General features: G+C 37.3%; 1 protein-coding gene across 2 annotated transcripts in view; it reads right to left on the bottom strand.

Moving 5' to 3' along the window:
* The window catches only part of LOC109713577 (glycerol-3-phosphate dehydrogenase SDP6, mitochondrial-like), a 33,047-nt gene extending 15,592 nt beyond the window's left edge, over nucleotides 1-17,455 (bottom strand). The window contains exons 1-2 of one of the 2 annotated variants that reach the window (XM_020237699.1): nucleotides 16,878-17,455; nucleotides 11,007-11,480 (exon numbers count right to left, since the gene is read on the bottom strand). In XM_020237699.1, the coding sequence (XP_020093288.1) occupies nucleotides 11,007-11,480; nucleotides 16,878-17,235 (832 nt within the window). In that variant the 5' untranslated portion in view covers nucleotides 17,236-17,455. The remainder of the gene's footprint in view (nucleotides 1-11,006; nucleotides 11,481-16,877) is intronic. The other variant, XM_020237700.1, reaches the window with a different exon arrangement.

Here is a 17,759-nt window from a genome sequence, read left to right as displayed (position 1 = left end):
CCCTTGCTGCGAGGTCGTCTTAAAGATGGACTTTATCAATTACAATCTACTAATAAGCTAGACCAACCGCGCACTATGGTTGGAGAACGGGCATCACCTTCTATTTAGCACAATCGACTTGGGCATCCTACCATGCGCATAGTTTCTACTTTCTAATATTCTCTCCAAGCATTCACTTATTGTTTCTTCAAATAGAATGTTATCACTTTGTACCCGCACGTCAACAGGTGAAATCTCATCCTTTGCATCTTAATAGAGTCCTTTATCTTCTCATCCTATTGACATTCTATTTTCTAATGTGTAGGGGCCTTCCTCAGTGACCTCTATTGATGGCTATCAATATTATGTTAGTTTTCTACGTGAGTTTAGTAAATTCTTCTGGCTATTTCCTCTTCGACCTAAGTTTGACGTTTATGACACCTTACAATTCCGAAGGCACATTGAGCGTCCCTTCAATCAAAAAATTAAAATCTTTCATTCTGATTGGGGTGGCAACTATGGGTCCTTACCCAGTATCTTGATTCTTTTGGCATCGCACACCGTCTCTCTTGCCCCTACACCCCTGAACAAAACGGAGCAGCCGAACAAAAGCATCGTCACTTAATTGAGACAACTCTCGCTCTTATGACCATTGCCAATGTTCCCTGGTCATTTTGGCCTAAGCTGTCCTCACGCGACATATCTTATAGACCGCCTTCCAACTACTTTACTAAACAATGTTTCCCCCTATGGAAAGTTGTATGCTCGATCACCCGACTGTGCATTTCTTTGCATTTTTGAGTGTGCCCGCTTTCCTTACTTGCGTCCCTATTTGAATAACAAGCTCAATTCTCGATCAAATTTATGTGTTTTTACAGGCTATTGCAGTACTCATCAGGGATATAACTGCTTGCATCTTCCCACTGGCTTGTTTTTTACTGCTCGGCATGTTATCTTTGATGAATACAAATTTTATTTTGCACAAAAGGTTCCTTCTTCCCTAACGTCATCTCAAGAGACTACTAAAGCAACTGCTCAGCTTCCCACTTTCCCTATCAGTGTTTTTCCCTCATCATCAGATGGCCTGTCAATAACCGTGCCTTGTTTAGAAGAACAGCGCCATCCTGGCACGTATTCGAACCCTACTTCGACTCCCGCTGTGCCCGATAACCGTGCCGCCCTCGAGCCAGAACCTGCGAGAGCTGACGAACCATTACCCACAACTGCAGCAGATCTGCCTGCCTCCTCTACAATACATGCTCCACCTCCATCAACTTCTCATTATTCGATTGTCACCCGATCCAAGGATGGGATATGTTGCCCACGTGTGCTTTTTCCACAGTGCACGCTCTGCCTGAGGCTCTTCCTGTCGCCCTCACAATGCCTCCTGTGCCCACTTGTTATTAACAAGCAGTTTGTTATCTAGAGTGACGTACGGCCATGGTGACAGAATTCGACGCCCTGATCTAGAATGGTACCTGACAGCTTGTTCCACGCCGAATGAACATGAATATAGTCGGTTGTACATAGGTCTTTAAGACCGAACAACGCTCCGATGGGTCTAGTGAGCGACATAAAGAGCGCCTTGTTGCCAAGGGCTTCAGACAATAGCATGGGTGGACTTCACCGAGACTTTCAACCCAGTGATTAAAATCACCATGTGCGTCTCCTTTTCTCCGTTGTCGTTTCCTCCAATTGACCTGTTCGCCAACTCGATGTTTCGAATGCCTTTCTTCATGGCAACCTCAAAAAGCCTATTTTTATAGAGCAATTGCCCGACTTTGACAATACCCGCATCATGTCGATCAGCTGCGCTGATCCTTGTATGGTCTTCGTCAGGCTCCTCAAGCATGGTTCCATCGGCTGAGAATCACCCTCGGCTTTACCAGGTCCATGACCGACACTTTACTCTTCTACAAGGTCACATCTTCCTCAACTATCTATATTCTCATTTACGTTGAAGATATTCTAATCACAGGTCTGACGATTAGTATCGACACTTTAATCAATTCTCTCATGGTTAAGTTTGCTCTTCGGGATATGGGCCCAACCCATTTCTTTCTTGGTGTTGAGCTCACCTCCATCCCAATAGATGCTTTCTCTCCTAACACAAATATGTGTTGGACATGCTTCGTTGAGCACATATAGAAAATGCCAAACCTGTATACACCCCTATGGCGGTTGATGTGATGCTTTCCAATTCTTCTCATCCTCTGGATGATCCAACGCAGTTCGGAAGAATAGTTAGCGCTTTTCAATATGTCACCCTAACAAGACCAAATGCACCCTATGTTGTATATTGCGTCTGCCAATTCATGCAGACTCTAACTGAAAAGCATCGGGCTCTTGTCAAGCGAATCTTGCGCTCTTTCAAAGGCACATTGAGCCATGGTCTTTTGCTACATCATGCCTCCAATCGTCAACTTCATGCTTTTAGCGATGCCGATTGGGCTGGATGCTCTCTCGATCAATGCTCTACTAGCGGATATGTCATCTACATTGGCTGCAATTTGGTGTCCTAGAGTACAAAGAAACAAGCCACGGTAGGCCGCTCCAGTACTAAGGCAAAAAACAAGGCTCTTGCGAATGCGACCGCCAAGTTAATCTGGATCCAATTGCTACTGCACGAACTAGGAATTGTTGTGCCCTCTCCTCCATGCCTCTGGTATGACAATATTGGTGCGACTTACTTGGTGGCCTATCCTATTTTTCACGCCCGCACAGAGCATGTCAAAATTGACTATCACTTATTCATGAACGTGTTGCTTCTAAATCATTGCACGTCTCTTACTTATCAGGTTAATTACATCATTGGTCCCAACCTTTGCACAAATTGTCACTCGAGTCCCCAACCTTCTTTTTTTTTGCAATCAAGTCCTCAATCTCTTGATTTTATTGCAATTACATCCCAACCGTTAAAAAAAGGTTAAAATTAACGGAATCGCCATGTCAGCGCCTAAGTGGCTTTCTTTTTCATATCAATTTTGGTCCCTAAACTTTGCACGTTTTTCACTTTACTCCCCAAAAGTAAAAATTGAAATTTTTGAATTTAAATTTGAAATTAATATTAAAATTAAAATTTAAAACTAATTAGAAATTAGTATTTTGAATTTCAATTTAAAGTTACAATTTTGATTTAATGCTGAATTAAAATTTTGAATATAAATTCAAATTTTAAATTTGAATTTTTAATTGAATCTAAATTTTGAATTCAAACTTCAATTTTTTATTTTGATTTTGATATTTGAATTTGCATTTAAAATCAAAATTTTAAAATTAAAATTTAAAATTAAAATCTGAACTTGAATTTAAAATGAAATTCAAATTTTTGATTTTAAATTTTAAATTTTTATTCAAAATTTAAATTTGAATTTGAGATTTGTTTTCAATTCAAAATTTGAATTTAAATTTCTAATTCAAATTCACATTTTGAATTTGAAATTCCAAATCAAAGTTTGAAATTAAATTAGAATTAGATTTCAAAATGTGAATTTGAATTTAAAATTAAATACAAAATCGGAATTTGAATTTGAATTTAAATTTGAATCCAATATCAAAATTTAAATTTAAAATTTAAATCTTAAATAAAAATTTTGCTTCGAATTTATAATTTAATTCAAAATATAATTTTAATTTTAAATTTAAATTTATAATGTAAAATTTAAATTAAAATTGTATAATTAGCTTGCGCTGACACAACGCCACCATGGCGATGACATGGTGCTAACGTGGCATTTTCCGTCAATTTTAACGCCCGTTCTGATGGCTGGGATTTAATTGTATGAAATCAAAAGGTTGGGGACTTGATTGCCAAAAAAAAAGGGACCAAAGTGAAAGAAAAGTGCAAAGGTTGGGGACCAATGGTGTAATTAACCCGTTACTTATCCACCAAAGATCAGCTTGCTAATGCATTGACGAAAGTAAGTCACGAGATCTCTTTCCAGGGTGCGGTTCTCAATGATTCGGTCCATGCTCAACGCCATCCCTATTGAGTTGAGCTTACGGGGGCGTATTGAGAAGATTTGTTGTAACAACTCCATGTCATCCTCGCTGTCAAGTATTTCCTTAGCAAGTTGTTGTACAACTTACGTATTTAAGAAATTTAAATTGATTCTGTTATAATCTCAAACCAATGTATTATTATAATATAAATCACTGACACCTCCAAGAGAGGAAAGAGGTCATCTTTTCAAATTCTTTATTCCATTACAACAAGCATCAATTCTCGTCAACTAGAGATAAAGAAGACGCTACTATATCTATATATCACTATTGCGGCTTTATCTGTCTTCTCTGTTGACCTATAGAAATGTTGTATTGTGTCGAATTTGTTCTGTTTCGGAGCTATCAAGTACCTGCATTGGATCAGGCTGAGAAGAGAGACCTTTCTGCAGAAATATTGAATCATTTGTCTCGAACATCATTTGCTTCTTAACATCCTCTACCTTCTTTGAAGCAGTGTCAACAAAAAACTACTTTTTCAGCTGAAACTGGCAGATTCATCAAAAGTAACATCCCTACTTACAAGAAATTTAGATATTTGGGATCACGGTATCATAATCAATAGCCCTTCATCTGATTAATCAATAGCCCTTCACCTTAGATACATAACAAAAAAATATATATATTTTAGAGTTCTAAGTTCTAATTTACCATTATTAACTTAAGCATATGCAAGGCATCCAAATACTCGTAAAGTAGATAATTAGCAGGTTTACCAGACCATACCCCCTTCAGAGTTTTACACTCAATAGTTGTATACTTAAAACGATTAACCAAATAAAAAGCGATAGAAAGTACCTCTGCCCAGAAGTCCTTCAATAAACCAACATTCAAGAGCATCCAACGCGCTCTCTCCAAAGGGATCCTATTCGTAAGCTCTACTACTCCATTCTGCTATGGAGTATGTCTGACTATTTGTGCCGAACGATGCCTTTATTTTTACAAAATTCGTCAAACTTAGATGAGCAGAATTTCAAACCATTCTCTGCTCTGAGTCGCTTGATTTTCTTTCGTCCAATTTTCATCATAGCTTTCTACTGCTTGAAGTGTTTGCACACCTCACTTTTATACTTCAACATAAATACCCAAAATTTTCTAGAATAATAGTTGATAAAAGAAAGCATATATCGAGCGCTACTTTTAAATGAAACACGTAAGGGTCCTCAAAGATCAGAATGAATATTAGATTTGGCAATCTCTACCTGTACCTACGGGCAAGGATTTAAGTGCCATAGCACGGGGTCGTGCCGGAAACTTGTGATGCAAACCGAGAGGTTGCTAAAATTGAATTTTCAAGTTTGCTTTTGTTTAAAGGTAAAACTAGGTTCAATTTATCAATTCCGATAAACTTTAAACAAGGAAGCAAAAATTTCAGCAAGACAAAAAATTAAAATCAAATTGAAGTAATACTAAGATGATGATAAACCTTCAATATATGAGATAATAACAACCAACTGAAAATACATATAATAGTTTCAAAAGGTAAATTCAGCTTTATCGGACTTAAAGCTTTAGGTTTGGTGGTTTGGCAAATATGGTTGGTAATGGTGGAAGGCTAGATTAAAAAGGGATAATAGGATATCAGGAGATGAGAGATACAAAAAGTGCACCGTTCACACGATTGCGGGGAATCCACGATCGACGAGGGGGGCGGTACACCACGGGTAGAACTTCGGCAACGGGGAAGAAGAAGATGAGGTAGTGACTCGGAAGAAGAGGAGGGATAGAAGTAGAAATCGATCTTGTCATGAGGAAGAAGTGACAACAATCAAGTTGAGGAAGAAGACGATCTCGACGCGAGGAAGAAGCGTCGATGATCTCACCGGGAAGTAGAAGACCAAGGATAAAGAGTGAGAGTAGAGTTTTCTATTCATCCAAATATATCTCCTTTAAGGCTTCAAGAACCATGTATTTATAGTATTGAGAGCCCTCCTATAATAAATTAATTGTCTTTTCGTTTTCAACATAACACGGTCACCCAAGAGTCATGAATAGAAAACGAAGCAATTTTGAGAATTTCAAAGGTCTTTCTTTTATTTTTTTTGGGAATTCCAATGGTCTTTTTGGGATTTTTTTTTTGTTTATGGGAGAAAAGGGTTTGGGTTAGCCAAATCAACTAAACTAATGATTTAAGTCCGAATCAAACATGAACCTACAAAATAAAAGAAAATTGCATTCGAAAATAAAACGAGATTTATTTGCTGCATCAACTTGCTGGCACAGTACAGCACGGTGCGTACCGAACCGTGCCGATGCGTGCCAGTCACAAAAAATACAAGTGTGTCAACACATAATAGCATGAACTATTTATTTTCTTTAGCAACAAAATACTCCAACTATTTATTATGTATTTTTATCAAATATTTTGAACTTTATTGATAAATTACTTACTAATTTAAAGAATATAAGGCTTTGAGCTGTGTCATCGACATGAGAGCTATATCGTGTCGATATCTTGCTGGCACGATATGGCATGGTGGATACGACCTGTGCCGATTGGCACTTAAATCCTTTCCTAAGGGTACCCGTGGATTACCCGTAAATTTGCCAATATGGTACTAACTTTTTGCCAAAAATTATAGGCAAAACAGATGGGTACTTGTTAAATTGTGGGCATTTTGGGTAACTCGTGGGTATCCGCGAGTACCTGCGTATATTTGTTTAATTAAAATATATTCATTGTCTATCTATTCCTAAAAACCCTAAACCTAATTTCTCCTCGTGTCTTATTTTCACAGTGACCACGTCTTCTACCACGCCACCTCTCCTACCGCAACACTCTACCATCATCCGACGGCCCGACCTACGAGTAAAATACTTTTACATATAATTTATGCATTTTAGGACTTTATATTATTTATTGTATGTTGCGATAATTCAAACAAGTTATATTATGTTCTTTTAAAAATTATGTATTAATTTTGCATTTGGACAGTATAGGGCAAAACAAAAGAAATCTTGCGGGGAACCAGCATACCCACCCTCCCGGGGGTAAAGATATAGACTAGCAAAATATTTGTAGGTAAATTTTACCCACACCTATATGACCTGCGGGTATAATAAACCACGTGTGGTTTACCCAACTCGCTTGTTTGCCATGTCTAATGAATATAATCTAAAGTATCTTTAGTCTTGTGAATTGTAATACTGAAATTTATCCCTTTTTGCCTTGCCAAATACACAATGTTAACAAAACTCTAATTTTTCTATACTCACCACATAAGAGGCATCTCTTACTTAATTTAGTTATCCCATGGTCGCTCATGTGCACGAAATGCATGTGCCATAATTTCATAATGTTGGAATCCGAATCGAAAAACAAGAAAGTAGCTACAGAACCGGTAACAGTAGATCCTTGTAGTATATATAAATTTTCATCCATTTTCACTTTCATTAGAACAAGAGCACCTCTGCTAATTGTCATAACTTCACCTTCAGTGGTGTACTTGTATCCATTAGCATCAAGGAGACCTAAAGAGAGAAATTTTTTCTTCAAATTCAAAAAATGCCGAACATTAGAAAGAGTGCTCACTTTGTTGTCATGTATTTTAATTCGCACTACTCCTATCCCAATAGTTTTGCATAGAGAATAATTACCCATCAAAACAACTCTATCTTTGATAGATTCATGTGTGGAAAACCAATCCCGATTAGGACATACGTGAAAGGAACAAGCCGAATCCATTATCCAATTATTCATAAGTTTTATTTCGTCAGACACAGAGAGAACATAATCCAAACTATCAGAACTGCCATCAGCAAGAGTAACTTCTGCTCGTTTCTCCTTGTTTTATACTCTTGTTGTTTTGCATTTGTTTTTCTTTAGCTTGAAGCATTTAGATTTGATACGATCTTTCTTCTTACAATAATTACAAATCAAATTCCTATGTTGTGACTTTGATCTTGATTTCTGTCTGCTAGTGCTAGAACCCTTTTCTTGAGCCTCCCTCTCATAGCAAAGCCCTCTGCAGTACTTTCACTCAAATTACCATTGATCTGCCGATCAATTTGTTCCTTAAAATGCATAAACGACTTGACATCTTCAATAGATAAGATATCTCTATCAAAGAGGAAGGTTTCTCTGAAAAGCTTATATAACGGAGGTAAAGAACATAAAAATAAAAGGGCTTCCTTTTTTTCTCGATCTTTACATCTATTGATTGTAAATATGCAATAATATAATTAAATGCATTAAGATGAGATTTAATAGACATACCTTCCGATATGCGTAGCATAAGTAACCAATGCTTTAGATATAATTTATTTGTGAAAGATTTCATCATATAAAGAGACTCAAACTTCAACCATAGAGCCGCGGCAGTCTTCTTGTTAAGAACTCACGTAGAACTTCGTTATGAATGGCCTTAAGGGCTTTGGCATCCATATCCCTCTTCTACTTTTCCGTTAAAGCGCCAAACATTGTTTCCTTCCCAACAGCGCCTTTTAGGAAATTATTGGGTGATCAAATTTCTTGATCTCTCAAGTTTTGTAGACATTTTGGACACCCAAATGAACAATCTGGCTCTGATACCAGTGTGATACCCCACTTTCCAGAGGATCACCCACCCTAGAACCGCTCTAGTCCTAGCATGATTAAGTTTTTTAACCTCTTAGGCGTAGCCATCGCCCAAAATGCTATAACCGAGTTAAGAGGTTTTAGGTCTATTATTCCTTATATATATGACTATTTCAAATTCTAGGAGTGTCACATTTCTCCCCCATTTAAGTCCTGACGTCCTTGTCAGGCTCAAACACACTCACAAGCACTAGGCGATGTGAAACTCGTCTCGCTAGCCTTAGCCGACCTTGTGGAGAGCTACACTCCACCCACAACGATTGTCAACTCGAGGGTGGCCTTTTGCCCACTGTATGATCCTAGCTCAGCCAAGACTCGTCTCACATTTCTGACTGGTGATTAATTCTGATACGAACTGTGATGTCCCACTTCCTAGGAGGTCACTCATCCTAGAATTACTCTAACCCTAACACGTTTAACCCTTTCAACCTCTTAGGCGTAGCTACCGCCCAAAATACTATAGTCGAGTTAAAGATTTTAGCCCTATTATATTTTATATATAAAACTAAGGTTTAAAGTGCGGCACATACCGTGCCACTTTCTAGGTGCACGGTACAGGGGGGTCTCGGAGCCCCCTCTCCGTTGTGGCACGAACCTGCGTATCGCGCGAGACAGAGCAATACGCAAGTCCGGGCCACGGCACTGTGCCGTGCTGGCATACTTTTTTTTTTTTGCTTTTTGCTTTTTTTTCTTTTTGTTTTGTTCTTTGGGATACCACGAAGTATCCCACACCCCCCAAGGATATTGCAAATCAAAGATTTACTTGTTAGATAAGTTAAAAAAATTATAATTTGATTTTTTTGTTTATCAATATACGGGCAAATTTTTAATTTACATATCCGATCCATAAGGCAGAGGGCGAAACCCCCCGCACCACCCTTATCGGCTTGAGTCCTCTGCTTCCACCATAGACATCCATTTTTTTTCATAAATTATTTTATCAAAATTTGTTGCACCATGAAATTTTTGGCAAACTAAGAGAACAAAATCGAACTCAATAAACAAATTTTGAGGCACATCAAATATAAAAATTTATTTTTGCGTTAGAAGATTAAAAATACTGAAGCTAAATTAAATCAATTGATACATAAATTTATTTAATTTATTTGTCATAAAATTTATTGCTTAATTTTTTTGATAGATCTAATTTTTTTGAAAAAATTAATTAAAAAATATTTTTTTTCAAATACTTTTAAAAATAATATTTTCAAATTATTTTAAAAATTATTTTTTTGTATTTTATAGAAGAAAAACTGTAATATGATCAAAAGAAAGAAAGAAATGTCTTTGCACTTTTAAAATTCTAACATGTAAAAATTTTTATTTTGTATCAGGTGTAGTTGTACTTCACATACAAAAAAGCTTACAAATATGTAAATTGATAAGTTATACATAGTAAATATTCATAATTATTTAATTAAATCTTTCAAAATAACATTATAAAAGTTTATTGAAACCCAAAAAACTGAAATAAATCCGTGCCAAAGCGTGCCAGTAGGATGTCGTACGTATCCATCGGCACGCAAACATACCATGTGTCGGCACGGAAGCATGCCGGTGTAGTACCGTGTCAGGCAAACAACGGCACGCCCCCGTGCCACGGCACTTTAAACCTTGTATGAAACTATTCCAAATTCGTTGGCCGCAAAAATACCAAAAGTGAATCAGGAAAGAGAGAAGAAAAATAAAATATACAAATATTTGCATGATTCAGCCACTAACTTACGTCCACGGGTGAAGACGAAGGGGAAACTTATTATCGAAGGGGAAACTTTTATTATTCGAAGGTGGAGTATAAAAGTTTCTCTCTCTCAAAAGACCTAAGTCCCAAATACAGCCAATGTGCTTTATCGCATATGGCCCAAAATCACATCCATACGAGACTCACATGGCTCGGCCTCTCATCCCATTTGCTCATATCTCTCCGACGTGTATAGACCACAACTCAGCCTTTCTCCAGAGCACGCTACACCACGACTTAATTAATTTAATGTGGATGTAGTATGCATTATATAATGCATGGCTCCCCAATGTAGAGCCTAATTAGAATTCATAGTCGAATTGGACTCTTAATTAAACTCAACTTATTCTCTAAATCTCCTCCTATCCTAATTTAATTAGAATTTGACTTGATTTAGATAAACTACTACAAATCTAACTACAATCTAACATCTGTTCATATAAACAAGTCATAAAAAATCCTAGCAAAAGCTCTGTGAAAAATGTTCATCAACATGTCCTAAAACCTTACTGAGAAATATAAGTCATATGACAGAGGAGAATTTACGAAAAATAAATACATTTATTCAAAAATATTCCAAATGGAGTAAAAAAAATATAACGAAATATTCTAATTGAATATGAAAACACGACTTGGCTGTTTTCTACATAAGTTGTCATAGGTAATTTACCTAAATTCAGAGAAGAGGAAAGACCAGCTTTCTTCTACCTGATAGCGTATCACGTATGCGCGCACCAATAATCCTCTCGCCAACCTCATCTTTAATCAAGGATATAACTTCTGCATGGTTAAGCACTGCTGCACCCACCAAAGCAGCAGTACAAGCTAATCCCACATTCAGCCGAGAGTCATTTGTTTGCCCATCATAATAAACCACGGTTCCTTTGAGGCTTCTATTTCGGCCATCTCTTGCTAGTGTTGGAAACAGTTCAAACGACTCATTTGCAGAGTAATAACGTGACAAATGTAGCATCCTTCGACCAGCAATAAGATCATACAATTTCAAGCCCATCCAATAGTACACAACCTCGAGCCAATCAAAGCAGGGGGTCATACATGGTAAAGGATGGCACAGGTGTGGAGCATTCTCAATTGCTTGTTTCCGCTCTATAAGTGCATTGAAAACGAGTTTCAGTTGCCCATAATCAAGATTAAAAACTGCCTTCTCCAAGTATCGGACCCCTGAATGTACAATGCAGCATTATGGATTCAGTAGCTCATTTATAGGAAATGACGCCAATACATAGAATAAAATTCTAAATTTAGCCCAAAAGCCAGCAGACCATATACACGAACAAATGACGAATACCCAAGTAATAAATGTCAACAAATTGATAAGATACTTAGGTAACACAGATAGATGCAGGGCATGCAACACTATATGAGTAGAAAATAGCAACTCATCAACTTCGAAAAAAATTAGAACAAGGACACAACAGGGACACTAAACTAATCCTTAGTTGCCAATCATTAAAAATCAGTTTACTTTTTAAGATTAAAAGGTTAGACTGCAAATTCAGCAGTTCACAGCTTTTGTTCAACCAAGCTGCACTAAGCAAGGAACAGAAGTAATGTCTGACTTGGTTCACCTACCAGTCTCCTCTTATATAATTAGCAATGGATACACTGGCATAGATTGACCCAAATTTGCTTATCATTTTTCATGAAAAAATAGTTTCTTTGGGTGGTTCTAATGTCTGTAATTCCTTTAAAAATGGTTCAAGTGTTAATATTTTACAAAGTTCAGAAAAAACAGAATCATAAACATCTTAACAACTGACACATGCACTTTTAAAAGTATATACATGAAGATGAAATTAAAGTCGCGATTGGAGGGGGAAAAAAATTATAGCATGACACAACCATGGATAAATATTTCTACAATAACCCTTGGAAGTCTACAATAAAGAAATTAAGGGGTGTCACACAAAAAGAATTTCGTCGGGATTCTGTAGGTGAATAAGCTCATTGGCTAACCTCTGAATTGGATTAACTGGATAAAAAGATGATAAAAGACATTAATATAACAGGTGGAAGAAAAATCTACTAAGGTATGTAACTATATCACCAATATCTATATGGACTTCTCTAGGTTTTCTTTTCTCTTCAGCAGATTTTTTTCTTGAAAATAAAGAAATTATTGTGAAGGCACCCATTGACAAAGTAGTAACTAATTGATAGTTACACCCTAAGTCAACGGAAACATTTGAAGGGACACAACCTGATAAAATGTCACTTCGTATCAAAGTTAGGTGGCTTTTATGTATAGTGCTGTCACTGCAACCCAAGTCAACAAATTGAAGACTATTTTCTCATCGCCTCCTTTTCCTTCTCTTTATATTTATTCCCTTTCCAGCCGATATCTTCCAAATTCAAAGAGTGCTCGAAGGCCTGGCTTCGTGTGGGCCAATGCAGTTAAGGTCTAAGAAACTGGCTGTTGACCCAGCGTACACCAATTAAAGTAAATGGCATGGACGAATAAAGTCTTGAGTGGCATTGCAACATGCTTTGAAGCTATTTTCAATCTTTGTACTTTGCTTTTACTTATTTTGCATCAACAAGTGGCAAATAAGTAGTTGTAAAATCTAGCTCAATTTTAATTATCGAGCACACTCAAATTTCTTCAAGTCCTGGTGTCCTATCACAAAAGCTACCGTCAAGCTTTGAGTAATATAATTCAAACACAATGCTGAACTGGATTAGAAGCTACCCTCAGCATGTATTTGTTGGATTTTATCCAATAATAAATTTTGATGATAACAAACAAATATTGGATTTAATTTGTCATTTAGCAATTTCAGGTTATAGTTGAATTTAAAGTGGCTCAAGCTGAACCGGAATTGATCAAAGGTAACCATTCAATCAAATTATTCAAATTGGCCCGGACAACATCAAATTGTACCAAATTGGATACAAGTGCCACAACAAAAATTTGGAGGACTTCTTTACAATTTATCGGATTTGAGCCGGTCAACCTAGTCAAGTTGACCAATTCACCTTTGGGTTTGATTTGAGCTTAATGTCAAATTAGCCATTATTTTAATATGGTATGAAAGTGATTTTATGTATGGTATAAATTCAAATTTGATTTTAATATAGTATGAATTTAAAAAATATGAAATATGATATAAATGAGTTTTATAAGTGTTGTATTAAAAGCTTTTACAAATGTGGAATGAATTCAAAAAGTTTTTCATTTGTAGTATTAATTTAAAAGAATTTTATAAATTTAGTATAATTTCAAATGAGCTTTTCAATATAGTAATATTTCAAATGTTTTGCAAATGTGGTATGAATTCGAATTTATTTTGGAATTAATTCAAATGCATTTGCAAATATGGTTAAAATTCAAATTGAAATCAATTATAATTTAATTATGCTTTTGTTCCATTTTTGAAATGATGGCTAGTGTATTTAAAGGGGGGCTTGGATGTTGTTTGTGACACAACTTTAGAAAAATTCTCTAAGTCCTAATTGTTTATTGATTTGTAATTGTGAGCTTCTTGAGAGATTGTAAAAGAAGTTTTGCGTGATTGTAAGCGGCTTTGGTCTTGCCCTGTTCAAAAGGCCAAGTGATAGTGAAATCGGTACCTCGAGGAGAAGAAGAACCGGACTGGAGTAAGCAGAAGGGCCGAACCAGGATAAATCATCTGTGTTATCTGAGTTTGATTTTCTTCTTTTATTTAGTTGTGCAATTTTTATCTTGATTTAATTTTACTTGAGTTTTTAGTTATCAACTAATTCACCCCCCCCCTCTTAGTTGCCATTTGATCCTTCAGTATTGCCTTAAAGGACATTCAACATAGTTGGTATCAGAATACCTAGCCTGTAGTGCTTTCTGAGCCAATGTTCTTATCATATTATGCTATTTGGGTAATTCTTGTTTCCTTCATTTCAACTATCACCATCTATCTCCACTATCACTCTTAACTTTTGCATTAAGCCACAGGATACATTATCTAGTTCAAATGACATTATCGTTCAGATAGTTGTAACAAACCAATCCTTTGCTGTTAGTCATCAAACTGTTAGTTTAATTCATTAAATTTTAAAGAGTCAAGTGTAATTTCCATCTCAAAATTTTTGTCACATGAACACATCAAGCTGCAGAAAGCAAGGACGAAAATGAGATCCCGCTTGATTCATCTCCACTTCTTTTAATTAAGAGAGCCAGGTGATATCCAGAAAACAATAATTTCAGTGAACTCCTCGATGTTTTCATGCTATGTATCTATATTATATCCAACTATGAGCTAGTAACAGGATAAGTTATGATCTACTTTTATCAATAACAATGACTACAGAGCAATCTATTTGAATCCACATTCCACCACAATGGATGCGGCAGTAAGTTTCAAAGATTAATATTGTATACCAAAGCTTCAGAGCCAACAAAATTCTCAACCAATGAGTTTTCCCATATAACCAGCAAAACTTTGAACAAGATGTCTTTATTGAATCTAAGTACAGCAACAAAGTAGTCACATTGAGAGACATTTGTGAAATCAAAGAATAGCACAAGTTGGTACAGGTTTTAGAGTCAGGAGTTATCTAGACTTAACAATGCACAAAAATAATAGTCAATGTTACAAACATTAACAAAAAAATATGCCCGGCAAGGCTCAGCAAACCCAAAATAGCTTATAAAAGCTGGATAGCCATGAATTGATGCAGTCGCCTTTCGATAATATTTATTTCAGTTTATTCAGAAGTTAAATTGCATTATATGCTGATTGGTTCAACAAGCTAACCTAGACTCGACCTAAATTCAAAATTTATAGTGAGAAACCTCATCAACCAGGTACCATGAACAACCTAATCTATTCACTCCAATCGACAACCGGCAACAAAAATTTGAAAGAACATAAACAAAAACTGACCAATTCAGAAAGGTCAGAACTTCACAATTATAGTTCCATCTCGCCTAAAGTCCCATCTTTTTACTGCTTTCATTCCCCTCAACAAATCCCAAGTACTAAAGTACTAAAGTCACTCTTCACAAGAAAACAAGTTTCGCAAAACATGGGAAGTAAATGAAAGAACAGACTGAAAAAGTAAAGAGTAAAGAAGAAGGATCTCGAATACAATGTTAGGGACACAAATTCGGGTATAAATCTTCTCTTTATTTCTTCAAACATAGCTAAAGATATTTGACATCAAAATTTTGGTTTCTAATCTAATATGCGTGCAATCTTTCCTAAAGTGTAAGGGCACATTTCAAACACCTACTTGGCATTATGAAACGCTATGTTTATCTCCATACTAGATTACCCCATATGTAATGTTACCCAAAGGATCAAACTAATAAGAAACAACAAAAATAGTCTTAACACCCCCTCACGTGCATTGTGATGGTGGATATGTTATGTACAGTGATAGAAGAGGCAACGGACAAGGTCAGTGTTCAACAGGATATTTGAGCTGACATTTTCTTTGTTTTCTTACTGCAAAACGTAGGATAAATTTCTGTGCAATTTAAGTCTAAATTGTGCTTTCTTTTGAACTTGAATTGAATCAAAATAATTAACCCATAAAGTTGGTTCACCAACGTCAGCATAGACCGAGGTTATTAATTAAGAAGTTCACTTTTGGTTGGGTGGAGAAGCTTGTGACGCCCTAACTTCCGAGGGGTTCATCCATCCTAGAACTACTCCCGTCCTAACATACTTAACTCTCTTTATCTTTTGGGCCTAACCACCGCTCAAAATGTTTAAATCGGATTAAAAGTTTAACCCTATTATATATATAATATATATATATATATATATATATATAGAGTAGGGCTACTATACTATTATGAGTATTGGGCCCTTCGTACTCATAAGTTGTTTTCGATGATGGAGCTTCCAAATCGACGATCCGCTCCGTTAAATATGATCTAGAGTATTTGAAACTTCTAGAAAATAAATTTCATAATTTTCAAAATCATAATAAAGTCCATCAAGCGGGCATAAAATGAACGGTCAAAATCGAACGATATCTTAAAATGGATGATCGGATCCTTCAATTTAAGATCGGAGTTATTGATCTTTATCTAGGTAGTGAATAGAATTTTCTATCAAAAATTCAACCTATTCGGATTCTTTTGCACCGTTAAACTAGCAAGTATTCCATACCGGCCATTAAAAATTGTCAATTTTGTGAGCTTTTGATCGTAAGTTAAATGATATCGAAAAATTAAAAATTTGATTTCTAGATGTTTCAAATGCTCTATATAACGTTTAACGGTGTGGATCGTCGATTCGGAAGCTCTATCATCGAAAACAACTTATGAGTACAAGGGCGATCGTACTCATAATAGTATAGTAGCCAGACTAATATATATATATATATATATATATATATATATATATATATATATATATATATATATATAGAACTACTTGGGGTCTCGCAAAGCTCACACGTGATGTTCAGGCCATCTTAATTAATTAAGTTAGAATGTTAGTCAAGTATCTTACTGGGAATAAACTATTCTTAATTCACGTGAATCCGCAGCAGATGATACTTGGTTCATGACGCGATTATATTTATATATTATCATGCATGGCATAATTAAGGAGTGCAGATTACTCTCACCTCCATGTAGCATCTTTGTCGACCTCGAGGAGGTCCCGGCGGAGAAGTCGTCCCGCTCGACGAGGCCGACGCGGAGGCCGCGCGCGGCGGCGTCGAGGGCGACCCCGCAGCCGGTGGCGCCGCCGCCCACCACCAGCAGGTCGAGGGGCGCCGCCCGCGCGGCCCCCGCCAGCGCCGCCTCCTGCGCGCCCCTCGGCGGCACCGCGGCCGCCGGGTCGGCGACCCTCCTCCGCGCCGCCTCCAGCCCCGGAGGAGAAGCGCCGCCGCCGCCCCTGCCCGCCGCCCACGAGGCCGCGGAGGCGGACGCCGCCAAGGCCAAGGCTGCGCCGACCCGCTGCAGCCGAGAGGCTGCGGGCATTACTCCCCCCTCTGCGGCCCAGGAGTAGGGAGAGGAATTGGGGTTGCTGTCTTCCGAGAGTTTGCGTGGGAGTGACGTTTGCTTTTTTGCGGTAACAGTTCGGGTGCTGTCGGTGTTAGGACACCACAAATCCCGTCTCCTTCCGGTCCACGCGCTGTCCGTTGCGTCGCCGTACGCGGCATCCAAGTCGCCACGGGATTTTCCTTCTGAAATAATTTTACCAATAATAATTAAGATTTTATTTTTTTTTTGTAATTGGCCACATGAAAAAAATTATTTTTAAAATAACTCCAGAAAATTTATATTTGTAAAAATGGCTCTGTCCCTACCACGCAAGCGCCATGTCAGCGCCATGCGGGCTGGGCTGGGGCCGGCTAATTAAGTTAAACACGGTGAACCATTCACTGTGTCGTGTTATCTTTGTATTACTAGCCCGCCTGAGCTCTCCCCTTCCCCTCTCACTCAATCTCTCTTTCTCTCTCGCTTTCTCTCTCTCTCTATGGCCAGCCCCGACGCCGCCCTCT

This window comes from Ananas comosus, linkage group 8, assembly GCF_001540865.1.
Source record: "Ananas comosus cultivar F153 linkage group 8, ASM154086v1, whole genome shotgun sequence".
In the NCBI taxonomy this organism is placed as follows: domain Eukaryota; kingdom Viridiplantae; phylum Streptophyta; class Magnoliopsida; order Poales; family Bromeliaceae; genus Ananas; species Ananas comosus.
Note: the sequence above shows the minus strand (reverse complement) of the source record. Positions and strands in the feature narration are given on the sequence as shown.